Source organism: Eleutherodactylus coqui, chromosome 7 (genome assembly GCF_035609145.1).
Source record: "Eleutherodactylus coqui strain aEleCoq1 chromosome 7, aEleCoq1.hap1, whole genome shotgun sequence".
Taxonomy (NCBI): Eukaryota; Metazoa; Chordata; class Amphibia; order Anura; family Eleutherodactylidae; genus Eleutherodactylus; species Eleutherodactylus coqui.
The window spans coordinates 56,790,049-56,817,516 of record NC_089843.1 but is presented as its reverse complement, the minus strand read 5'-3'; the positions used below and the strand labels follow the sequence as shown (position 1 = coordinate 56,817,516).

General features: G+C 42.4%; 1 protein-coding gene across 1 annotated transcript in view; it reads right to left on the bottom strand.

Annotated features, from left to right (window-relative positions):
* Positions 1 to 27,468, bottom strand: part of GRK4 (G protein-coupled receptor kinase 4) — a 208,588-nt gene that overhangs the window by 2,420 nt on the left and 178,700 nt on the right. Inside the window, exons 6-15 of the mRNA XM_066573064.1 lie at positions 24,688 to 24,780; positions 20,835 to 20,898; positions 20,608 to 20,748; positions 13,234 to 13,424; positions 10,793 to 10,830; positions 10,261 to 10,350; positions 9,158 to 9,366; positions 4,041 to 4,178; positions 2,061 to 2,198; positions 1,817 to 1,948 (exon numbers count right to left, since the gene is read on the bottom strand). Of these exons, the coding sequence (XP_066429161.1) occupies positions 1,817 to 1,948; positions 2,061 to 2,198; positions 4,041 to 4,178; positions 9,158 to 9,366; positions 10,261 to 10,350; positions 10,793 to 10,830; positions 13,234 to 13,424; positions 20,608 to 20,748; positions 20,835 to 20,898; positions 24,688 to 24,780 (1,234 nt within the window). The remainder of the gene's footprint in view (positions 1 to 1,816; positions 1,949 to 2,060; positions 2,199 to 4,040; positions 4,179 to 9,157; positions 9,367 to 10,260; positions 10,351 to 10,792; positions 10,831 to 13,233; positions 13,425 to 20,607; positions 20,749 to 20,834; positions 20,899 to 24,687; positions 24,781 to 27,468) is intronic.

Sequence of the window (27,468 nt, the reverse complement as noted above, 5' to 3'; positions counted from 1 at the left end):
ATGGTGCACAGTGGGCTCTGTGCGGTCCATTGCCGATTCCAGACACCTGATTGGCTGGAATCAGCACACGTGATGGGGCGGAGCTACGCGATGACTCGTAGAAGGGGGCGGAGCCAGAACCGACCAGAAGGGAGAAGACCCTTCTGCGCAAGCGCGTCTAATCGGGCGATTAGACGCTGAAATTAGACGGCACCATGGAGACGGGGACGCCAGCAATGGAGTGGGTAAGTGAATAACTTCTGTATGGCTCATATTTAATGCACGATGTATATTACAAAGTGCATTAATATGGCCATACAGAAGTGTTTACCCCCACTTGCTTTCGCGAGACAACCCCTTTAATGAGCCACACCCACCTCATCCTCCAGCCAATGATTGGCAGTTCTCTGTCTCTGCACAGTAATAGACAGACAACAGTCAATTATTGGCTGGAGTGCAGGATGGGTGTGATTAGCCTGCAGGTCATGAATATCCAGGACTACTTCCTGTAGTCCTCTACACTTATGCTGCTACTGAAAAAATCCAAGTTTCTCCAAAACTACTACACAGATTCATGCAGCAGACATGTCACTATAATCAGTGTGATCGTCACAACCTTATGGTGCTTTGAGAGAGGGTGTAAAAAGATGGAGACACAGTTTCTTTAAGCTTAATCTTTGTACTTTCTGTTATTTATCAGTTCCACAGTTTTCAAGATACAAAAGTATGTGGACCCTCTCCTAATGATACATGTTCAGGCGTTTCAGCCACATCTGTTGCAAAAAGGTGAAGAACGCAAGCACACAGCCATGTGATCTCCATAGTCAAACATTGGTGGCAGTATGGGTTGTAGTGAAGAGTTTGTGTGACTTTAGACGCGGCACTGTCATAGGATGCCACCTTTGCCACAAGCCAGTTTGTGAATCATTCTTATCTCTTATAGGACTTGCAGATGATCAGGGCAGATCTATTTGTGAAGTGGAAGTATCTGGAACGAACAGCCCAATTAGGAAGCAAGCAACATACCACGTAAACTCACAGAGCTGTGACCTTGCAGTCCTGAAGTGCGTGGTGCGCAAAATTACCTATGTTCTATTGCATCGCTCACAACAAAGTTCTAAACTGCTTCTGGAAGTGACATCAGCACAAGAACTGATGCATCTGGGGGCTCATGGAATGGGTTTCTGTGGTCCAGCAGCTGCATACAAACCGAAGATCACCATGCACAATGCCAAGCGTCGGCTGCAGCGGTGTAAAGCTAGAGCAGTGGAAAAATATTTTCTCGAGGGATTAATCACATTTCACTGACTGTCTGATGAATAAATCTGGATTTAGCACAGAATGCTACCTACCATAATGCATAGCACCTACTGCAGAATTTAGTGGCGGAAGGATAATGGTATGGGGCCGTTATACAGGATTTGGTTCAATATTTGTAATGACGGGTAATGTTAATACTTCAGCGTACAAAAAACATTTTGGATAATTTTTTGCTTTCAACTTTGTTGCCACAGTATGAGAACGACCCATTCCCGCATGGTTTTGAAAAGGAAAGTGCAACAAGCTCATGTACAGTAGGTGCGGTGGTAAGAGGTCTGCATGCTTTTGGACAGTGTGTCTACTTGCTGTCAATGAATGAAAACATTCTGGCTGAGACAGAAAACTTTTAATAAAACCTGCTGCTCACATAGATGTAGAGCTTGTTATAAGAGTCGGCTCGGATACACTAGAACAGGCTGTGCATCTGTTGCAGTTGCAGGTAAGCAGGATGATGGAGAATTCTACTATTTTTTCTAACATCAGTACTAAGAGCAAAGTTGCTTATAATGCGCCTCACCCCTCTTCTGAACAATCGATGGAAGAAGCTTCTCTTTGGTCTAATGTTCTGTTTGTTCACATCCAGGTCTGGCGACAAGCAGCCGTCTGTCTCATAAACATTGATGTCTTTAAAGCACTCCGTTTCAATCATCTGCAAAAGGAGGAAATTCAATTGCTAACTCAAGGTGCTGAATAACACCGCTAGGCCCCTGTGGTCAAAAGCCGCTGCCGTAGACATAAAACTAAATGTAAAGGCAACTTACCTCTTGTTGCCATGGAATAGACACGCTGCCCGTCACAAACTTAGAATAGAAATCATCATCTGTGGTGTCCAGGTTTACTCCCTTCACGGTGGAGAACTGTTCAATGTCCAGTACGTCCTTACAATACACCGCGCGTGGCTGCAGGAGAGAGAAAGTTGCGTGTGAACTATAGGGCATGTGTCCCAAAAGTCATGGCGAGGCTTCAAATGATTATGTTGTGGAATGAAAATACATGAAACCGGTGAATGAAAAAAAAAGAGCGCCTCCAAGTTTTGTTCCAAAAGTCAGGGGGGTGGGGGCTTCAAAAATATTAGATTTTATTATACGCAACAAGGAATAGATTATTAAATATAAATTACACTAAAGAACGACTCAAATAGTTTTTCCATGTTTATTGAAGCTCTATGTGGGCTCCCATTGGTGGCTCTGCAGACATCTAAGTGGTATTCCAGTTCCTGCCATACTCGACCAAGAACATCAGGAGTGACGGATTCCACAACTTCCCTGATTCACTGTTTCATGTGTTGAGTACAAACGCTGTAGGTAGTTGGCTTCATAGACCCCCGGATATAAACATCTAGAGATGTTAGGTCCAGAGACCATTCGACCATCGCTTCCATCGGCCCTACCAATCCATCACCATGGAAATATCACCATCAAGAAATTCCATAACAATCCTGGCATTGGGCAGAGGAGCACTATATTTCTGAAAGATCACATTCTCATCAAATTGGGGTAATGCAAACAATTCCAACATGTCGAGGCAACTGTGTCGTCTGACAGTGCCTTCCGCAAAGAAAAATGGATCAATGACGCCATCTCTGGCAAGAGCACGGCACAGGTTAATTTTAGGACTACCACAGTCATTGAGGATGTTAGTTTGCCCATATTCTTAGGCTGTGCTGATGAACATGTCCTGAAACATGAAAAGCGGCCTCATCACTGAATAATACGATGTAAGACTGTCGTCATTGTCAATTTCATTAAGAATAGTCAAACTAAATTGTATCTTTTGCCATTCTCCTCTGGGACAACTGCATGTAAAAACAGAGGTTTAGAACTAGTAAAATGTAGACTGGTTTTCGGGACTCTATGAACAGTTGTTTTTGGAAGGCCTAATTGTCAAGCACTATTTGGCCTTTCAAAAATTATGGATGACATTTCTTGGCAAGTCAGTAAATGACTCGTCGTTAATGGATCATCTTCCTGGATGCTTTCTGTCCGGCAGGCTTCCCATATTTTTCAACTGTCTATTGCAATGATTAATGTTACTTTCAAGTGGTGGTTCAATGTTAGAGATGAGCGAGTATACTCGCTAAGGCACATTACTCGAGCGAGTAGTGCCTTAGCCGAGTATCTCCCTGCTCGTCTCTAAAGATTCGGGGACCGGCGCAGGTGACAGGTGAGTTGTGGCGGGGAGCGAGGGAGAGAGGGAGAGAGAGATCTCCCCTCCGTTCCTCCCCGCTCTCCCCCGCCGCTCCCCGCCGGCCCCCGAATCTTTAGAGACGAGCGGGGAGATACTCGGCTAAGGCACTACTCGCTCCAGTAATGTGCCTTAGCGAGTATACTCGCTTGTCTCTATTCAATGTTAAAAACACGCAGCTGTAATCACATTACATACAAGTCGCTTCTGCAAATTTTGCTAGCCACAAAGCACTCTGCACTTTCCGTTGAATGTTGCCATCTTGTGTACTCCTATCACATGGACACACATGCTCACTAAGCTTGAGATGAAAAACTTGGAAACAATCTTTCATTTGACTCCCAGTTCATGTTTCTGTCGTGTTACATTCCAATAACATACATAATCATTTGACAAGCTGCAGGTACAGACAAGAGGCAGTAGGGTAAATCCTCTGAATATAGCCAGCGATGTAAATAGTGGATGCCGTCATTCCGGTAGCCATAAATATGTCCATGGAGGTGTATAAATGAAAGTATAATCTTTCTATAGTCTATACTAATATACAATTAACTCACATCAGGAGCAAACGGAGGCTCCAGCATATTGGCTTCTAGACGTTTGAAGTTGACGTTCTTGAATATCGGGTGCTGTTTGACGCCTGCAGCTCCATCCCCTTTGCAGCCAAGCCTCTGTTTGGGGTCTTTTGTGAGTAACTATATTGAGAAAGGCAAGAAGAAATACTAGATACATAAAAACAGGACTGACTTGTGAAAAGTTGTAAAAAGTAGAATTGATGGGTCAGAATGTTCCATTAGAGGATCAGGCAATTGGCTGTGGGACTTCTGACATGATAATGGGGAATGTCAACCATGAGGCCCAGCAGAAGACAATCCCCTCTGAATCAGTCTCTGAAGTCAATTATTTACTGTTGTAGTATGATGTTGGTTTGCAGTAACCCCCAGTCACATTACATTTGGAAAATCCATCCTGAAAATGTCACTTTAATTGTAGATTTTGAATTTACAACTCATGTAAAGATATGTGGCGCATAACTTAATGCCTTAAGTGCATTTTAACCCCTTAGTGACGTTACTAATTTTAGCCTTAAAGGGGTTGTCCCGCGCCGAAACGGGTTTTTTTTTTTTCAAACCCCCCCCGTTCGGCGCGAGACAACCCCGATGCAGGGACTTAAAAAAAAAACAGCACAGCGCTTACCTGAATCCCCGCGCTCCGGTGACTTCTATACTTACCAGTGAAGATGGCCGCCGGGATCTTCTTCCTCCGTGGACCGCAGCTCTTCTGTGCGGTCCATTGCCGATTCCAGCCTCCTGATTGGCTGGAATCGGCACGTGACGGGGCGGAGCTACACGGAGTCGGCATCCTGCACGAGAGGCTCCATTGAAGAAAGCAGAAGACCCGGACTGCGCAAGCGCGGCTAATTTGGCCATCGGAGGCCGAAAATTAGTCGGCACCATGGAGACGAGGACGCCAGCAACGGAGCAGGTAAGTATAAAACTTTTGATAACTTCTGTATGGCTCATAATTAATGCACAATGTACATTACAAAGTGCATTAATATGGCCATACAGAAGTGTATAGACCCACTTGCTGCCGCGGGACAACCCCTTTAAGAAACACTAAATCTTTCCTCTTTTCTCTTATTTTTCATCAATGTAGCCGTAGACCATCTAGTATTTTGCAGGACGAGTTCCTAGTTTTCATAGAAACCAATTTCAGGTACATACAACATTTGACCAAGTTTTATTAATATTTTTTGCTGAGTGGTAAGGGGAAAAAAAATCAACATATTTTTTGTTTGGGGGGGGGATATTTTTATGTTGTTCACCATGTGGTATAAATATTAGGTTACCTTTATTCTACAGATCAGTATGATTATGTCAATACCAAATTTATAGAGATTTTATTAGTTTTATTATTTTTGACCGATATAAACTTCTTTCTTTTTGTTTTAACAAGAAGACTTATCGCGCCACATTCCAAGACCAGAGCATTTTTATTTTTCTGTTGAACAGAGTTGTATGATGGCCTGCTTTGGGGGGACAACTTGTAATTTTTATTGGTACCTTTTGAGGTATATTCAACTTTTTAATTATTTTTTTATCATTATTGTGTTGGGGAAGCAAGATGAAGAGAATACAGCTATTTTGGGATTTTCTTACAGAATTTATGGATAAATAATGTAATACTTTATAGTACAGGATGCTACAGATGTGCCAATACCAATTTTGTGTAGTTTTCTTTTGCATTTCCAAAGAAATGTTCAATATTTTAAGCCTTGTGTAAGGGGAAAAAAGTTTTCTGGAAAAAAAAAAAAGACATTTAGATACCGCAGACAGCAATGACTGCTGCATCTGCAAGGTTAAACGGTGTAGAAGAGTGACTAGATGAGCAAATGTTTATCTTTTCACTCCTTTTCTGGGGAAAAAAATGGACAACCAGAAAGCAAATATTTGATGCGGGGGGTGATGAAAAAAAAATTCATGACACCCCTCTCCTAGGAACATATACAGGAGAACCACAGATCAGTTCTCTGCTGCCCCCCGATCTGCCCTCCCTTTCTGCTCTGACATTGACTGAAAAGTGACAACTGTAAATTCAGTATTACCGACCCCACTTCAAACGACTGTAGCTCCGCATCTGTACGAGCTACCGGCATTCTTTTAGTGTCTCTTTAATGCCAAAAGGCTTTTGAAGTAAAAGAAGCTCTTTTCATGTTAAACTGTAATTTCCTGGTCTTGCTGATTGAATAGTTTGTCTTAAACTGTACAGGGATTAAAAGAGTGGTGAAGATCCCATTTAGGACCGCCATCTACTAATCAGAGCAAACGCATTTCTTACTCTGGAGCCAATTGATTTCACTGGAAACTGTGTAATGCTTTATTTGACCTGTAGTGGTGCTGCAGGAAAACTGACCACTTGCTGCCGGATTCACGCACACATTATCACATAGATTATAACTAGAGATGAGCGAGCATACTCGATAAGGCAAACTACTCGATCGAGCAGTGCCTTATTCGAGTACCTGCCCGCTCGTCTCTAAAGATTCGGGTGCCGGCAGGGGGCGGGGAGCGGCGGGGGGGAACAGAGGGGAGATCTCTCTCTCTTTGCCTCCCCCCTGCTCCACCTGCAACTCACCCTACACCCGCGCCGGCAGCTGAATCTTTAGAGACAAGTGGGTAGGTACTCGAATAAGGCACTACTCGCTCGAGTAGTTTGCCTTATCGAGTATGCTCGCTCATCTCTAATTACAACTGATCACAGGCGGTTCTGGTATTAGGTTGGCACTGGGGATCACATAGACAACCTCTTTTATATTTACACTGATTCAGAATCATTTGATCCAGTGGGTCGAAGGCACCGCAGTCCAATATTGAACACTGTCATATCTTATTATGGAGGTCTAAGGTGGACATAAGATAGATTTAGAAAAAAAAAAAAAGTCAAACCATAGTCTCCGTTTCCTAAAGCCTTCCTTATTATGCAGAAACTGACACGATGAGATATAGTAACATCCATTAAAGTGCAGTTTCAGAAGAGTCTTATCTTGTATCCTGCCAGTGTGCTTAAATATGGATGAAGACCCATTACACGACTCGGCTTTATAGCAGCTCCCTGGATAAGCCATTAGTTATGAGGGCTGCAAATAAACCTGGCATTTCCATGGCACGGTGCAAAATGACTGGCAGCCATAGCTCAGAGAAAAAGAATGTTCCGAATCCTAAATGACAACTACTTCATCATCTGCATCTGAGAGGATCTTAAGAGGGCCATAGAAGGGAAAGTTTATCTTAAAGGGATGTACAGATATCTGCAACAAAGGGTATGATTTACTGTGTGGGAAATATTTCTTACTGCTGCCATTAAACTGATGTAACAAACTGTAAAGAGAATTGCCGTCGGGCAGCTTTGCTACACAAATGGCAAAGGGCTGAGTGGCGTGATATGTTGATGGAGTAGTGCGCTGCTAGTTTCCTTAATACTTATTACATCTGTAGCTCATGTGTGATGCGTTATGTGCTTTTTCCCCTTCCTACTGTTTGCACAAAAATTACCACTTCAATATCATAAGAATCTTACGGTATAGACCAGTGGTGCACAGAAAATGCCGTTCTATGCAGCCCCAATCACCTGGGCCCCTAAATATCTATGCATGGCTGCTCAACTTGTAGTTTCCATGTCAGGGTGAAGCAGGGCAACAGTAACGAACAAGTACTAAGGGTGCAGCGTGTAGCCACATCTGGGTCCTCTATATATTAGAAGAATAAAGTCCATTGACCCGCTCGGCAATTTAAAAATCAGTATATGAGTCAGGGGAATCGTAAATGCATGTATGCTCTCTCCATTGTAGTTTATAGGACTTATGAAATGCCAGGCCGTTCCCTCAACATCCATCATCTACAATGGAGAGAGCAACATGTATTGTCTCCTCCTCTCTAGAGTGCTGATTGGGTGGGAAGGTGACCCCCTTTCTCCCAATTGGTGGGAGTCCTGGAAGTGGAATTCACTTTGATTTATTATGGCATATACTTAGGATATACCGTAAATGTCTCAAATGGGAATACCCTTGTGGCCCTTGGAAGTGGTTCAGTATGGCAATGTGTCCCCCAGACTAGAAAACGTTAAGCACCCCTGGTATAGACATAGATTCCAATTGCAGCATTGCATGTCTAATGTTAATAACTATAACAAAAGTGTATCATACTCCAGAGCTGCGTTCACAATTCTTCTGGTTGTTGTTGGTAAATGTCTTATATACAGTCACCATATATTAAAATAACAAATACCCTACTACATTAGTGTCTGATGCAAAGGGTACATTTCCCAGAAAGTATACATTGAACCCTCAAGGAATGCTGGAAGATTTCAGCTCTGAAGCTTACAGAACCATAATAGCAGCGCTGTGGTATAATATAGGCTGTAACCAGGGCTGTATTCTGTCCTAGTCATTGGAAGTCCAGTACCTAGGGTGGCACTTTTTGGAGGCAGTGTGGATTAAAAACTATGTATTACACTGCCAACAACTACTTGAAGCCATCAAGGGGTGAAAGCTCGGTAACCCAGGTAATGCAGGTGCAAGAGAGCCATTTTCTTCCGGTCATGCCATTTATTGTTTAGGCTGGTGGCCTCTTCCAACCACCATCCTGCTCAGTACCCTGTGTTGACACAGTCTGGCCGACACAATGTGATGGCATCATTATGCCAGCGTGAGACTGCACTGGTTGATGCAAAGATGGTGGCACTAGATTCCTTGTGGGAGTGAGGATTGATAAGTTATTTGAACAAGCCACTATATAGAGAGCAACACATAGATGGCGCCAATTTTATTTGAGGTATTTTAGTAGTCACCAACTATATGGCTCTGCTTTATATTGTGCACTACACATGGCACAAGTATACATGGTGCTCTCAGGCAAGCATTAGCTATAAGGTGCAATTTTCTATGGGTTCTAGAGATCGTTAGTGGTCTCGGTCGTCAAACCCCTACCAATCTAACCTATAGTCACCTATAGATAAATGTTTTTGGAGAAAACCTTCATTTAATAATCTGATACAATATAATATGCACTGTATTCCCCAACAAGGCACATAATTCACTGCTGAACATCAGGACTTGCCTAGTTTCAGTGTAATAAAACAATAGGAACTTAATCTTAGTTCTTAGTGTACCCACCATCCTGCAGATAGATTTGGCGTCCTCTGAAAACTTCTCGGAATACTCCTCTTCATCCTCCTTCACCCGTCTGTCCACTTCATCCCGCTTTACCTTCTCCTTCCTTTTCCTAAAGGGCGATTGGCCTTGGATCATTTCATAAATAAGGCATCCGAGCCCCCACCAGTCAGGGCTGAATGTGTAGCTTTCATTGTTGATGACTTCTGGTGCTGAATAAGAAACATACAAATCGGATTAATCTTTCTTTCCAGCCCAAACACAGCATTTTTAATTTCTAAATTCATGTTCGCGCCAAAAATGAAAAAAACATTATTAATTTTTGTAGAGCTTTTTTTACGAAAATGAAAAATGTAATATAATAACTGGAAACCATAGCTCTGTACTGGATCTGTCATGTGGCAGAAATTAGCAGAAGCGGTAGACCACGGTGTTGTAATATGTCATGATGTGATGTCACGTCTTCATATGACAGAAACTATAACATCATGAGGACTTGACATCACACCATTACATATTACAACACTACATTATATAAGGACAAAATTATAATGTCCTCATATGATGTCATGGTTTTTGGTTAGGTTGTGATGTCATGTCCCCTAGTTAGGTCATATAAAAAAAACAAAGTCAGTTCACCCGGCAGTATTGCAGATCCTAAAATCAGGTTTTGTGCATTGAATAGCAAGGTTGATTCAACAAGAATGTAAAAGCAGATATCCAACAAAAGGAATGTGTTACCACTGTTAAAATTGGTATTCGTCAATGTTAAAATCATGTCGTCGTCACACGCGGAAGAATAAAGTTCTCCTACACGTTTCAGACTGTTCTTAATCATATACATGTGATCATCACAGTTTGAAACGTGTAGCTAGGCTTTCTTTCTCCGCATAGGACATTATTAATTTGACATGGATTAATAAATGTCAGTGTTAGCAGTACAGGAACTTTTCTGTTGCCGAATATCTACACTTCTAATTAGGTCATAGTTACGTCTTCATTTGTTATGTTCCTCCACCTCTAATAACTCAGATTTCCCTACTAGGGTCTATGAAAATGGGTATTCTAAACTAATGAAAAGCCTAGGAAAAAATGTTAACACATACCCATATAACCCACTGTGCCAACTCTGCCACGAATGGACTCCCCTTCAGGTATCTGCACCGCTAACCCGAGATCTGAAATCCTGATGTGTCCTGTGAAAAGAGTAGCAGCATTATCATACTATATCTTTTACCTACCAAGCCACATTTTACACTTTTATGGCAAGTAACACCCTTGGAACATCTAGTAAATAAATGGAGTTAGTGTTAGTACTCAGTATCCATTTTTTTACAACCCCTTTAAAGGGATTCTGACATCAGATTCACAGTGCCCAAACCATGGGCAGCATGAACTTCAGACAGAGATACCTATTGCCCCCAAGAGCATCTTATTCTTTAACACTGCAGTGTTTCAGAATAAAGACACTTTGAAATTTGACTTGGAGCTGAGCTCTGAGCCACGGGGGCGGGCCTTGCTGGTCTGTACCCGCCCACTGACGAATCTCTCCATGCCCCCCCTCCAACGGTTCCAGATTGCAGATTTCCACTGATCAACATATCTCAAAGGGTAATATCAGCCCTGAGGTGCACTCACCGCGATCATCCAGCAGGATATTTTCTGGCTTTAAATCCCTAAAAAAAAAAAAAAAGTAGGAAAAAAGGAATAAAAGGCTGTACAAACCAAAAGGAGCAAAAACATAGGAGACTGAACAAACTTCTGTAAAAATACACACTGTAGAGTAGATGTAACCCCTTAACACTCCATAATGAAGAGTTACATCATGGAGGTTTGGGGTTTTATAGAGCAGGATCGGGGGTTGATCCTACTCCATACAATGCAGGTGTTGGCTGTCATAGACAGCCGACACCTGCTAAAATTAGCTGTGATCAGTGCTCACAACGATTGTGGCTGATGACCAAGGCATTTGAACGGTTCATTCTGACAGCGGCATTTAAATACCCTGTTCGGAGTTTGGGGGTCCCGAAAGGCCCCTGTGATGATATCCACTGCATACGACTCCCACTGATCCCGAGAACGGTGGGTCCCATTTGCCTCACTTCCTGTCACTGCTCCGATTCACTTAAATGGGGCTGACAGTACTAGCCAACCTATAGCACCCAGCTATTTCCATTAGCAGTGACTGGAAGTAATGCAGATGGAACACCCAGTCTCCAGAATACCCCTTTACAGTGATTGTCTTGGAGTAGAAAACATTGGCTGCATTACTTCAAAAGCAGCACCACAAGCCCATTCACTTCAATGGAGCAGAGTTGCAATTAAAGTCAAAATTTTATAAGGAGGAGAAAAGTTTGGGCCTTGAAAATCACAAGAGACATAGGATAAAGCAGAATGTGCAGATCACATTTCAGGTTACGTATAGAAGAGTACCCATACAGATGTAGCAGTGGTGAATTTGACATTTAGCTTTTTTGGGGATGGGTTATTTGTCCACATTGATAGCACAATAGTGTTTACCATGGATGTAGCTATTGAGGTCACAAAGGGGGGTGTGACTACGAACAGGCCCGGAGGTGAAGGGGGCCTGTCAGGGTCCAGGACGAGTGTTATTGTCAACTAGATCCGCTGTTGGATACTCAGGTGGTGGAGAGAGCTCAACTGTGCAAGGATGTCACTGCATCGTGCTACCTGGGCTGGACTACAGACATCAGAAAAATTACCTCCTCATCATGGGAATGCAGTAGATAAGTTTCAGGGTTGTTTTTTTAAGTTAGACTGGGCACAAAGAGGCAACAGTGGGAACGCCATTACAGGATGAGGGCACCGTGTGGGTATTTCTCAGTGTATAGGGACAAATTAGGAATGCTTTGACAGTAGTGGGTACTATTAAAGTATAAAGGCACAGTGTAGGCACTATTACAGTATAGGGCATTCTTACTGTATGGGAAAACATTGGCAGTACAGATTCCATATGGTGGCACTATTATTGTATGTAGGCACAAAAAAGGCACGGATACTACAGTACATGGAGCGCTATTACAATATGGTGCACAAAAGAGTGGTACTATTACTGCATGAAGTACCAGTAGCATCTGGAACGCTATGGATGGAGGATTTGAGTAGAGATGTGGACCGGTGGGGATGTGCTGGAAAAACAAGGAGTTTATGCTTTAAATACTGTAGTTGAAACTTGGCTGAAAGAAATAGATATTAAGGTCTGGACCAGATGGAGAAGAAAAGTGAAAGCGAACAAATCCAAAGAGGACAACATCTGTGATCATTGGCTGTAACTCTACCCTGATTGATTACTTATAAGGTCTGCAGACTCTATATAAGAGGTGTATTCAAAAAGTATCCAAACTTTATTCATAAAAAATATTTGTATTCAGATACAACAACCTTACACTAATCTCCTTCAAAGTAATCCCCTTGGGCAGCCACACACTTCTCTCAACGATTCTGCCACTGTTGCAGGCGGTGCTGAAATGCCTCTTCTGAGATGGCGTGAAGCTGGTCCGTGGCATTCTGCATGACTTCTCTGGACTGAAATCTGGTTCCTTTCAGAGTATTTTCAGCTTGACGAAAAGCCAGAAGTCACATGGAGCCATGTCGGAAGAGTAAGGAGCCTGACTCTCCACTGATGTGTGCCCATCTTTGAAGAGGTTGTACCACTCCTTTATCTGTGTGGTGCCCATCACTTCGACCCCAAAGGCCTTTTGAATCTTGCGGATCGTTTTTCACTTGGGAATCGACAAGCTTTACACAAAATTGAATGCAGTAGCGTTTTTCAAGTGTTTCTGTCCTTTTGTCAAAAAAGAAAATCAGACGGCACTTACACTTCCTCACTCATCATCTGTCAGCCAGCTTCTGCAGGCAGGAAAAAAAATCCAAGCATACGCATTAGGGTTGCCTAAATACGTGCACCAAACCACACCGCCCTAGCTTCATTTGTTTACACACAAAAAAATTAAGGATGGATACTTTTTGAACACCTCGTATATAAATCTGCATTGGATAAACCTGGAATTATCTTCTTTACATAGTAGAACGATGTCATTGATGACCCATTGTCTCACCTGTAAACTATCTTCTCTCTCTGCAGATCCTCCAGGCCACAGCATAGCTCGGCAGCATAAAACACGGCTCTCTGCTCATCAAAGCCTGGGTTTCCCATATTGTATATGTGAAACTTCAGGTCCCCGCCATTCATAATGGTTAATACTAAGCAAAGGGCGTCCTTTGTTTCATAAGTGTAGGCTAAACTAACCTGAAAAACACAAATACTAATGATTAGTGGCCAAACATTGGATACAAACGTTACACAAAAAATGACAGAACATTATCATTCACAGTTGACTGCAAGACTTTGGACAGGACTTGTCACATTACTATATACAGTATAACAGATGACATGCTGTATAGAATATATACATTATAAGAATTATTACTTTGTATAGTGAGGTAGAGCTGTCTACTAGGACTACAACATTGAGCATTTAGTACTCTCAGGATAGGTCATTAACAGTTGCTCATGGGGATCTGTCGGTCGGAATCCCTGCCAATCAGCTGATCTCCGGACCAGCTGCCCACTGTGGGACTCAATTTGCGACCTTAAGATCATGGATTCGTTTAAATATCTAGGCATCAAGATCTCTAATATCTCCAAAAGGTCCCTGGACCTGAATGTTCATCCCCTAATGGACCTGTTTAAAATCAAATTTAAATTATGGAGCTCTCTGCCACTCTCAGTAGCGGGTCAAATAAATTTAAGATCCCCGACATGGATCCTAAATCGCTTTTCCAAAGCATTAAACTCTTTGATGTCTACAATTATATGGGGAAATTCACGCCCCAAACTGCGCCTCTCTACACTCCAAAGGCCAAAGAAAGATGCGGAGGCCTCCCTTCCAGACCTATTCTTATACTATATTGCTGACCAGCTGATCCATCTGAGAAGCTGGGTGGGGGATTGCCCATTTCCAACTCAGAGTCACATCTGGCGCACTACTTAAAGGTCCCCAGGCTGTGGCCCGTATTGGAGTCACCCTCGGTGCTCTCGGGTAAGACGCTCCCAATACACAAATTGGCTTTACAAATCTGAAGACGGGCAAAAACCACTGGCCAATTGACAGACATTATAGCAGATACACCTCTGTGGCGCAATCCCGGACTTCCAGAGATTCTCAAGTTACAAGACAACCATGGATGGGAGGGTCAGGGCATACAGACTTTAGGAGATCTATATACTCATAATACTTTACTCTCATTTGAACAGCTGCAGACTGAGCATGAATTACCTCGATCACACTTTTACAAATTCCTCCAAGTCTGGCATGCACTGCAAACACAATTTTCAACCCCTGGTTGCTACATATCCCATTATCCCTTAAAAGGCATTTTGCACTCCCAAGGCCCTCGTGGCCTTATATCCACATTGTATTCCCACCTTTTCTCACTCAAAATATCACAGACAACACCTCCTGCCCTGTTAAAATGGGGATCACTCATTCTGACATTAACAGATGATACTCATCAGGGTTTGTTGGAATCTCCTCTATTTATTTCACCAGTGGCAAACAACAAAATGGTCCAGTTATACGAGTATATAATACACCAATGTTATCGAACTCCAGTGAGGCTACATGAAACGGGTAGGACCCCATCAACAAATTGCATAAGATGTACATGTGTCCGCTCGGACTTCTGGCACATGATATGGGAATGCCGTGTCATCCAGAGCTTCTACATGGGTCCTCTCGGAGATCCTTGGAGTCCCAGTTCATACATGACCTGAAATTTGCCTATTTGGGATACTAGACGAAGATCTGTCACTTTCTATGTGGAAAAAGACAGTTAACTCTGTCATACCATATAATTATATAGTCTATAAAGGGTGAAAGTACCCTAATAAATTTGAAAAGATTGGGATCTATAGTGTAACTCCCCCCTTAAAATGTACCCCCCACTACACCCCAGATGCTGACTTCATCTATACTGGGACTCCAGCGGAATCCACGCTCAAGCACCAGATCTTGAGATGCAATTTGTGACATCCAGAATGTTTAGCCCTGATACGGTTCATCTTTCTCCACCTTCTGGTTTCTGAGGTTCAAGACCTTTCCACCAAGTGTTAAGAGCAATAAAACAGTCATGTTCTGTGAATTGTAATTTTCTGACAATTTTGTATGTCAAAACTTCAATCAAACGAGAGAAAAAAAAATCGTACTACTCCTGATGTACCCATGAAAAGTAATCTGAAACTACAGGTACGCTTTAAGGGCACTTCCTCAATGCCCAAATGGCCAGTGCACAGGTGAAATAGTACGTTCAAAAGATATGCAGCTTGTTCAAAGCTCAGACAGATTTATAACTCCAACACAAGGTCTTTGTTGCGGTGACGACAAGATGCTTGTTAGGAGCTAATTGAATAAAAATTCCATTGCGTTTTCTCATTTAGCCTATGAAAGCTCCATTCTTGGAGTTCTGAAGGACTCAGCATTAACCCATCATCTGGTTCCGGTCATTTTGGCTGGGAGACCCCAACTGCGCCAACATATTTATGTGCGAAATTCCAGCAGCGTTATTTCAAAAGCTCAGATCAGAGATCCGGTTGCCCGGGTGAGATCACAGGACAAAGAAACTTCTGTTCTGCCCGTAGGGCAGCACTACATTTACAAAGTCAACTTGTCTCATTCATAGAAAGACCAGCCACGTAATGGTCACTTGAGGTGGGGGGGTCACAAGTTTGAACCCTCGTGACTGTATTTTCCTTTTGTTGCCTAAACATGAAAGTTGCTGAGTAGAGATGAGCGAGTAAACTCGCTAAAGGCAATTGCTCGAGCGAGCATTGCCTTTAGCGAGTATCTCCCCCGCTCGAGACTGCAGGTTCGTGTGCCGGCGCGGGGGAGCGGTGAGTAGCGGCTGTCAGCAGGAGGGAGCGGGTGGGGGGGAGAGAGGGAGAGAGAGATCTCCCCTCCGTTCCGCCCTGCTCTCCCCCGCAGCTCCGTGCCCGCTGCTGGCACACGAACCTGCAGTCTCGAGCGGGGAGATACTCGCTAAAGGCAATGCTCGCTCGAGTAATTGCCTTTAGCGAGTATACTCGCTCATCTATATTGCTGAGCAATGATAAGGATCAGAGGGAATATTAAACCCTCTCTATACTGACCGTAGGCTTTTTTGGGGGAAATGAATCAAAGAGGACAAGTCTTTTTGGGGAAAAAAAAAATCTGCACCAAACAGACTATGATGTGGATTCCCTTTCAAATAAATAGGCCAATTACTATATAAGGCACGAATTTGCAGTGTATTTGATACAGATTCCAGGTCAAATCCAGGGTTTAAGTGTCACATACTGTACATTCTGGGATTCTGCTTATTAAAGGGAACTGCAGAGATGCCAATTGTGGTTGGGCATAGGAAAAGAAGAGGATGCAGAAGAGACACTCTGCCAGAGGTTTTTTTTTTGTATCCAGGAAGCTCAGGATGAATAGGGCCATCTCATTCAAATAATATAGTGCTAGAAAGCACTGAAATAAGTGATGTGAAAGCTTTTTTCACATAAAATCATATGATCATCACTCAGCAATGTGTTGTCTGTTGATGTAATCAGGGTATTTTACTTGTAAGTGCTTTCTACAAATTCACCACTAGAGGTCACTGTCCTCGCACACTAATCAGTTTCTGCCACAAACAGGTGCCCTTAAAAAAAAAAAAAAAAAAAGAAAACGGCAGAAAAAAACATATAAATAAATCTTGTATTTTTTCATGTAACTATTCATTCAACTTTTTATTGAATGCAAAAGGTTTAAAAATGCATAAATTAATGTTTTTACACCAAAACTGATCCACGGGGAAATTGAAGCTCCAATTGTGAAAGGGCTGACGTTTGTAATCAAGTGTCCATTTAGTGTACCTTTACTCTTTTGCCCACTTCTCATCATTGCCCTTCCTTCTCCATTGCTCAGCTCCCTGGCCTCACACCAGCAGCTATGCCCGCTCCAACAGAAGCAATTACTTAGCTTTCCTTCCATAAAGTCTTGAGCCAGCCCTAAGATATTGCAGAGCTTGAGCAAGATAATAAGACATGACAAAGGGATGATCTGATACATGGTGCGAACAGCATGCGGATGCAAGCATTCAAGCCTTGTGGATCACAGTATAGTAGGAAGGCAAATGTATAGATGTAACCTAGTCTGGTGCCAAAGAAATGACAAAAATGTACTTGATCAAGTAGGTCATGCCAGTTAGCCATAGGCCCAGGTCTGCAGTACATCTATTAATGATTGTGCTGGGATTAAAAAGGACTTAAAATGATGCAAGTAATCTCCATGGTCAGGAAGCTTGCGACCGCCTCTATGACATGTCGCAGGAGGTTTTAAAGTGGACTTCCCCTTTAAGCGAACTCTATAGTAGCGAACTCACTGTGTTTAGATCACTGCCTTAAGTGGCCAGCAGAAATTAGAATAAAAGCAAACATTACAGCACATAATGGCCGACATCATCTATTACCATCAATTATTGATGGAAAGCTTTTTAATTTTCCAATAGGATTTCATCATCACCAAAGGAAGTCTGATCAATATTTAACTGAGTCTGGACACATCAACAGCACTCAGCCTATCGATTGTTTCCTGGGAGGTGGAATGCTGTACACAGGCTGCGTCCAGAGCGCTTACACTGGGGGGTGATGGGAGCAGGCGCATGAAAGCACAGACATGTGAAGGACATTGAACTTCCTGCAGTGTGGGTCATTGATCTGCTGACCCTTCTCTCTAGTCCCTGGACAATGGTAAAATAAACCATCGATTGAGGTGGTAGAAGTTTTACTGGTAGAACAGCAGTAAATTAGGCAACGGTCAGCCCAATGTCATCCGTATGTAGTGGAGGCCTACATTCTAGTAGGGTGAACTTATCATGCAAGGTAGGAAACGCGTTGAAAACTTTCCATTGGAACTTTGCAAATGCATTAAAAAGTTCTGCAAGTTTTAGAAATATTCTGTTCCTTTTCAAGATCTCGGCTTGTGGTCAGAAATGTTGTTGTTAGCATGCAAAAGATGTTTGTCAAAGCTGAAAGTTTGCTTCTATACACTACCCTACCAAGGTAATTGAGCAAGAATCAAAAGTAGTATTTATTTCCATATGTTACCACTTAGTGGGGCTACTTTGGCCCTAAGGACATTGGATACTCTCTGTAGCATACTTTCTACTAATGTCTGAGACACTTCAGCTGGCATTTCCCTCCATTCATCCTCTAATTGTCTGGAGAGCTCTCTCAAAGAAGATGCATCGTCCCATCTACAATTGTGCAATGCACATCGTCACTAGACAGTTGAGCAATGGAAGAACCGTTCTAAACAATAATGTGCTGCTGATAATGTCCCAATGCTCTGGGAATGGTCAGCTATGCCAGAAGGTCAGGTCAGGAAATATGAACATATGAACGTCCATCTTCTCTGAAAGAACTTGCTAGACGTTTGCAGGATGAATGGAAGGAAATACCAGCTGAAGTGTATCAGACATTGGAAGGAAGCATGCCACAGAGAGTACCTGATGTCGTTAGGGCCAAAGGAGGCTACTACTTTTGACTCTTGCTCAGGTGTCCAAGTACTTTTGGTAGGATAGTGTATTTCCAATCTAGAATGGGATTTCATCATCAGAAAGGAGAGATGATGGGAAGTTTGAACAGTGCTCACCTGGTTTACCATTAATTTTAAAGAAGTTTTTTTAAAGGGGTTTTCCCAGGACTAAAATATTGATGACCTATCCTTAGACTGAAGAAATGGTCACTCGTGACGCCACAGTTCCTTCACACCATTGGTTGTCTGGCGGGGAGTCCACGACGAAAGTTGAACTACCTCAATCACTGGGAACGGGTAGTGACAGGAACTTTACTTTTTTAAAGATAACTTTCACACACCAGTGCAGGAATAACAGTTGAGCAAGGTCAGGGAGGAGAACACAGGATGAGACCGGGCCTAAAGTCCTAGTTATCTGTAGGACTCTGCTCCTGGACACACACACACACTCCAGGACACAAGATGAAACCGGGCCTACTGGCTGGGTTATCTGTAAGGCTCCGCTCCTGGACATACACACCGGAGATGGAAAGAACACTCCGCTGACACTCACTTGTAGACAGAACACTGCATGGCGGGCTCCTTACTTCCACTCACTCAAGGTAGGGGTCCTGGGATGGGGACATCAGGATACCTCTCCTCAGCTTCCATTCTTCACCACATGAGGGTTTAAGGTACCCCCATGTGGTTGGCACTCTCTCTCTCTCAAGGAATCCAGAAGGACAGACAGTCAGAACACAAGCCCTTTGCAGACCTCTTGCAAACACATATATAGAGCAACATCACGTGACAAGGCAGTTTGTTACATTTTCCAATCATATCCCAGCCATTCACAGACATTAACCTCTTCAATCCTGCAGCTGTGCAATACACAACTAGAGACAAGACAATTTGCACAGTGCATCCACACTGAAGACATGACATGTATGACAATTATGGAGGGGGCAGATATATAGACTTCAGGCCACTAAATCCCCTCCATTGGTAGCATAGCTTATGTGCAGCTCAGTCCCAATCAAGATTCGAACCACCCCTAATCTGATACGGCTAAGACCTATCCTGCGCATAGGTCAACAATAATGTAATCCCAAAACACTTCTTTAGGGCGAGTTCACATGTGGCAAATGTGCTACTAACTTTGTGCAGCTGAAAAAAATCTGCAGCAAATCCGCACCATTGAGTTGTGAATTTTGATGCAGATTTTGGTGCAGATGTTCAGCAAATTTGACCTTTCAGTTAAATTCAAATTGAAAAGGTAAAATCTACTACAATCTGTCTAAAATGGTACAGATTGGGAGGATTTTGGGGCAGGTTGCTGCCGATTTTTTCCACTACAGAACATCTGGAGCAAATTCACTACATGTGAACATATCCTTATATTTCATGAGGTCCCCATAGACTGAACGTTGTGTACAAAGGATAGTCACACTTTATTGGAAAATAAAAGCCCTCCACTTCGCTCTACAAAGAGGTTTTGAGGCAGCTGCAACACGTGTTAGCTGCTACAGAACGTCTTTATATTCACTTTACCATTGATACTCGGTTTTTGTACCATTCCACAATTGCATACATTGAAGAAATCTTCTATTTCCCCGTTCACCCAGATTGTCCTGGTGTGAAATATAAAACTGCATCATAATGCTGATTTATACACTATGCAGGGTCTGTGGAAAGCTGGGTGACACCTGGGTGATAGGCATTGTAATGGTAATAGTATTTCCACTCAGAATGCTTTAAAAAGAGAACTAAGTAATGGCAATATATATGGCAGAATATATATGTGCTATATAAGTAAGTAAAACCTATCTAAGTGACAGTAAGGACAGACACAAATACAAGGCGAAACAGGATTTTTACTGAGAAGCCGATACTTACTATAAATTGACTAATTACTTTTTCTAAAATCAGCTTTTCGTTTAATGCCATGGACTCTCCTTTCCTCTTCTTTATCCGTTTCTTCTCCAGCTTTTTACAGGCGTACATCTTCCCAGTGGCTCGAACTTGGCAGGCGCACACCTAGCAAAAAAAGAATACCCGTCATAATGGGTCAAAGAATAAAACCGTACATGATACAACGGTACCAAGGAGCTTCACGAACTCACCTCGCCAAACCCGCCTTTCCCCAGCACCCGGTAATGCCGGAATGTGTTCTTTGTGACCGGCTGCCTGAAATACAACAAGGTGACAACTAAAGGAGAAGACCATTTTTTGGAAAGACAACATTGTAATGCAAAATAGTTGTTGCAGAATACACCCAACATGGCCATGAGGTGGTAAAAGTGTTGCATTTATAATCAGGTCCGAGATAGATCACTAATACAGATAGTATAATACTTCCATAGTACCACCGTATAAAGGTAAAGTACAGTGCTCAAATAATACCGCTCATATAACAGTGCTATACAGTGTCCTCTTAACCCTTTCCAATCCACTGTCTGACCTCTGAAGACATTATGATTTAAGGCTGTACTGCTCCGATGTTGGAAGACATCCATCGGGTTCTCTTACTGTATATTGCCAGCCTCTCTGCGGTCGGAACCTATCAAACGCGTCACCTCATGCAGTACTGGCTTTAGCCAGCAGATAGCGCTGTTGTATAACGGCAGAAAAAGAGTAAGCCCCCTAGGAAAACCAGGATACAAATTGGACTGGGAAGGGTTAATATTATCATACAATGTCCACAACACACATGCAAAGTGCAAGTAACCCCTTCAAGCCCCAGGACTTCTATGTATGTCCTAAGTGTATAGGGTTAATATGGCGCAGGCTTGGAAGCAGAACCAGCTCCATACACAGTTAGTGTTAGCTGTCAAAGACCAGACCATAACTGCTGAGGAGTTCACCACGCCAGTCATGGTTGTTAGCTCTTTAAATGCCATTGGCAATTCTGACAGCGGTACATTAATGGCCCGATCACTGGTCTTGAAAAGCTACCTTATGATGAGTATGCAGGGTATTGTAGCCGGAGGCCTTATAAAGGCTCCAAGGGCTGCCATGTATTTCTGCCTTTTAAAACGTGCCTGTGGCACTTCTTAATATAATGCCAGCAGAAATACCACATACTGCAATACTGAAGTAATGCAGTTTATTGTATAAGTGATCAAACTACCACAAGTTCAAGACCCTTAGGGGACTAAAAGGAAAAGTAAAAATAAGGGGGGGGGGAAAGGTTGTTGTAAAAAAATAAAGAATAGGGGCTTTTACGCACTAGCGGTTTTTTTATCGCTGCATTTTCTTCAATGGGACTTTCTAATGTTAAAATCGCATCACACAAAAATCGCAAAAGCACAAACTTGCAATTTTTGTGCGATGCAATTTTAACATCAGAAAGTCCCAATGAAAAAAACACAGCGATATTGCAGCGTTAAAAAAGACGCGAATGGGTAAAAGCCCTAATAAAAGTATATATTTATAATATAAAAAATATATATCTGGTATTGCTGCATTTGTAAAATTCCGAATTCACTGATCTGATCCCTTGAAGAGTAGTAAAAATAAGAATAAAAATTCCCAGGCCAGATTGACTATAAAACAAAATTGAAAAACCACTACCAAAGTCACCCGTAACTGTACCACCCAAAATATATAGAAAAGTCTGATCTATCAAAGTAATGAATTATATATCCTGCATATCGAATGTTGTCAGAAATCAAATACAAAATGACAGAATTGTGTTTTTGGTCACCAAATCTCCAAGAATTTTTTTTTTATACAAAGCAATCAAAAAAGCTGTATGTACTTCAAAATGGTGCCAATAGTAACCACTGGACGTCCCACAAAAAATGAGCCCTTAAATAGTTGTATTGACAGAAAAATAAAAAAGGTTATGGCGATCAGAATATGGCGACAGAAAATCTATTTATTTTTAAAGATATTTTATTTTTTAAAAGTAGTACAGAAAAAAACCACCGTAAATAGATTTGGTATATTTGTAATCGTACTGACCAACAGAAAAAAAGTTGTCATTTTTGTTGCTAGGTGTACGATACAAAAGCGAGACCTCCCCAAAGATGGCACATTTGCATGGTTTTTTTTAGACTTCAATCTGCTTTGAAAATGTTAAACGTTTTTCAGTACATTATATGTTACATTAAATAGTACCACTACAAAATACATCTCATTCCACAGAAAACAAGCCCTCAGACAGCTATGGGGAGGAGAAAACAAGAATGAAAAAACAAAAAAATGGCCGTGTCTGGACATATTTAGCGCACCACTGCTGAAGCTAAGAAAGAACTTTGATGCTCCTTTGCGCTCTTCCCTTAGGGCTATCTCTGCACCTGCAGTTCCAAAAATGCCCCCTACTGGAGACCCCCCAAAATCACATTGGCCATTGAATGGTGCCTGTTCATTGTGAGGCACTCTGAGAGGCGTCGTATAGAAATTGAACAATTGCCAGGCTTCAGCTGATCACTGGAGGATCAGGAGCGGGGTCCTCAGAAATCAATTTATCACTGAGAGATCCAGGTCTAACCTCTGAGACCACCAAGAATAAAAAACTGTTACTGCACCATTCTCTTCTGAAGGACAAGATGAGCTTGAGCCGTCCCTTTGGATTGACCCAAATTAGAGCATTGAAAATAGCCAGAGGTGGTCTTTACTTTTATAACCTGATTGATGGCTTACAAAAGAAAAAAAAAATAGACAGGTTGTTGTTGGCCAACCCCTTTAATCCAGAATCTGTTGTAAAGCCAGGGCTATGCTTACATATGCACAGACGCTGCACAGAATGCAATGCAACATTGATCTGGAAAATGCTGAAGAAATAACGGACCCCGCCGTAGTGAATGGAGTCCATTGGGAGAAGTTCAGGTCTGGCACTTCCGTTTTTGCAGATGTTCAGCACTTAGGATGGAGGTGAGCAATGGAACCCCCCCCAAGTGCTGGGGTGAATCCAATGTAATAACTAACCAAAACAGATGGATAGGCAGGGTAGCACAAAGCTGCCCAATGGTCTGGCATTCATCCGAATAATTTGGACATGCAGTTTAGGACACGTATACACGGTGGTCATGCATGTTTTTGCTTAGTAAAACATTTAGATTAAAGGGAAAAAAATTAAAAGAATGTATAAAAATATATGAATAGGACACAACAATTTGACTAAACTATAATGTGTGAATTTTAGTTGAGTGGAACAATGCTGAAGTTACTCCCTTTCCATATAATGGACCCCCCCCCATTGATTTTAACCTGGGCGCCTTTCTATCTGAACGCCAATTCGGTAGCAGGCTCGTAACCCCACCAAGGCTTCAGCTGAAAATAGCATCTAAGCACCTCCGTAAGTATTTGTGCAGCTTTCAGAGAAACACTATAAAACAATATCTAATCGATAACGTAGCTACTTTGTTCCAAGGTCCAGTGCGCTTTACCTGGATACATAACAGCGTGTTTGCAGCCACTCAGCAAACACGTCACCTTCTCACACCGTAAAAACCCATAGAACGGTGTATCCGAGTGGAACAATTACAAGTTATGGCCAAGCTCTTATCTAAACTCGCTGCTTGCATTTATTTTATGGCAGTCGTGAGGCATTTTAAGACTACAATGTAGAAGGTACTGATGCGAAGTCTGTGAATAACAGGCCGGACACAGCGAACCTTAATTACCGTATAGCAGGAGAACATTTTCCTTAAACGTATAACCTGCTTTTATCTTAGAAGGAAACTACGCCGGTGCATGGAAATATTACCGCCCTCATTAAGGGCCTTCAACCTCTCTAGCGTCATCAACGGAATGTATGACAGATCCCACCGATTCAGGTTCTGGCATCTTTGTCAGCAAGTATAGCATGGTGGACTACACTATGACTGCACTCAAAAATACCAGGACCCCGTGGGAACCAGGGAGCAGGCGAGTACTCCTAACAGCAACATAACTTCGTTTATGGCCATTTAGGCAGCTGACAGGTTCCCATTAACGAAGGCAACAAATGAGACATCATGAGAGACTTACCTCTCAAGCCACTTCCACTGTAAAAAGCGGGAGAAATACATGCTTTCCTGAAAATCCTCGAATGGTGCACCACTCAGATAATCGTGAACCACCCTGCAAAAAAAGAGGTAAAATAGTAACAGCATTAGCCAAATAGGTCATCTCAAATACATGGTAGAGAGACAAAAAACAGGTAGTACCACCTGTGACCACCGTATGCCTCCCCAGCCATCCATTTATTGTATAATTTCTGCACTATACAGGGCAGGAATTACATATACATGGATTATATTATGTAGATAAGAACATGCCATGTAAAAATATGCATGCTATTATACAGGATTGGCCATGGAAAAGTATCTGATCTCGACACCACACGCGAGGGTAGGCACCGAAGTCAAGTGAAGTCTACCGGGTGCTCAATGATTACCATGCATACAGAACACATTACTGTAGAAAAAGCAACATGAAATACACATGACACTCCAAAATAATCGCAATTAAAAAGTTGAAATAAAAACCAAAGTTTATTGAAACACACTTGCTAAGAAACAATTTAAAGACACTTAAAAAGTCCCAGTGATTAATATTCATGAACAAAGGTCATATACAGAATAAGTATCAAAATACTAACAATGACCTGTCTGTCCGTGCATGCGTGAGTCAGTGGGTTTGTGAGTGATTTACATGCACAGCCCCTGATCACATGACTGTGACGTCATCAAAGCACCCACATCCCCAGTGAGGGAGTTACATTCTCCGCCCCTGATCACATCATCTCAGGTCCTGTACGCACATGGCTGCTGTCCGGCTAGGTGTTCGTTAGTATTCCATAGCAACTGAGGCCGCAGGGGGTTTGTACTCCACCCGTAATCTGTACAACGATGCAGGACTTGTGATGACGTCACCGTCATGCGATCAGGGGCGGAGCATGCAAGTCATTCACTCTGGACGAGCGTCACCATCATGTGATCAGGGGCGGAGCATAACAGTGACGTCATCACAGGTCCTTTCAGCTCCAGTGCTGTGTGGGACTTGCATGTAACACAGCTGTGTGGCGCACTAGAGGCGCTAAATAATCGCACCTGCAAAAGATACGAGTGCAAATGCACCCAGTCACACGATTTTTCTACACGCAATGTGCGATTTAAAAAAAATTTAAATGAAAAACGCTCATCTGACCAAGCCCTAAACATCAGATACTGAAGTCTTCATGCCTTGCCTTCAGTACCAATGGTGTAAACAGGTCCAATTTCTGTGTATTACACAAGTACTAGTATCCATACAAAGCCTAGAAAGATTAGTCAGCAGAACAAAGACCATTTCCAACAATGTCAGACAAAGAAAGTGCTGCTGCTCAGTTCAATAGGCATAAGTAGTAGTACGTAATTGACGAGTAGTTATATCAAGATCCCCATGGCACAACATGTATAACAACCATAGGTAGCTTTCTCATGGACAAGAGGCATCTCTGTTGGGGCATATAGTATTATTATATAAGTATACTACACTATGCAGGACAGCGGTCCGATGTTAGATCTCTCCTCTCCACAGTGTTAGAAGCATGCTCGCCCAACATTGGAGCTATGCAGGGAAATCTCAATGTCGAACGAGGTCTGACACCGGATTGGAAAGGGTTAATGAGTATGGTGCTGTTTTTATCTCTATTAAGTCTTCTTCACACGACTGTTTGTGCGGGTTTTTGCGCGTGCAAAACACGGAGAATAGTACCCATTGATTTCAATGGGTTCGATCCCAGGAGTGTGCTTTGCGCGTGAGCAGGAAAAAGTAGGACCTGCTCTATTTCCCTGCATTTTGCGCATAAGTCTATGGGAGGTGCGCAAATATGCAAGGGGATGCGTGAAACACTGCGCAAAACCACACTCGGAGGGAATAAAAGCCTTTTAATCCACGGATAGGGTGAATTGTGCGTGAACTGGCCCTGTGTGCGCAATAAGTACATTACGATACGCAGACAAGCGCGCACATCTACCTCATCCAACCTCATTCACGCACAAACATCTTGCCCTGGGGTGAGCGTTTTTGAGCCTACGGTCATCTGAACAAGCCTTTAGTAAAGATATTCTGTCATGTGGATTATAAATGGCCTTTACTTATTTTATATATGGCCTTCGCTCATTAATAAGTTCCCAATCATTGGGACTTTTTAAGTGCCTTTAGATTGTTTGTTAGCAAATGTGTTTCAATAAACATTATTTCATCTTTTGATCGTGATTATTTTGCACTGCCATGTGCTTTTTATGCTTTTTCAGCAGAATAAGAAATGAAAGCTGCTGCGCTGTGATTGGTTGCTATGGGCAATAAAGTGATTTTCCTTTAGAGGTCTTTCAGAAGTGCGTCGTCCCAGAGTTACTTTTCCATGTAGTATGATAATATATGATGTGCAGTAATAAAATAAATCTTGTTATTTGTATAGCGCCAACTTATTCTGCAGCGCTTTCAGGTAGTTATTTATTAGCCCCCAGCAAGTTGGGTACTCATTTTACCGACCTCAAGAGGATGGAAGGCTGAGTCAACCTTGAGCCGGCTACCTGAACCACGCAGGGATTGAACCCACAACCTTCAGGTTGAGAGCGAGAGCTTAGGACTGCATTTCTGCTGCCTCAACACTCATGAGGCTTAAACAAAACACTTAAATAAATCTAAAATAAAACAGTGCAATGGGTCAGAAGAATGGTTCTTTAACACAAAACAAACCCCAAAAAGCACAGAAAGCAATCCTTTAGCGTGTTCACCACCCCGTTTTCAATACATCTAATGACATGTGACGAGTACAAGTAT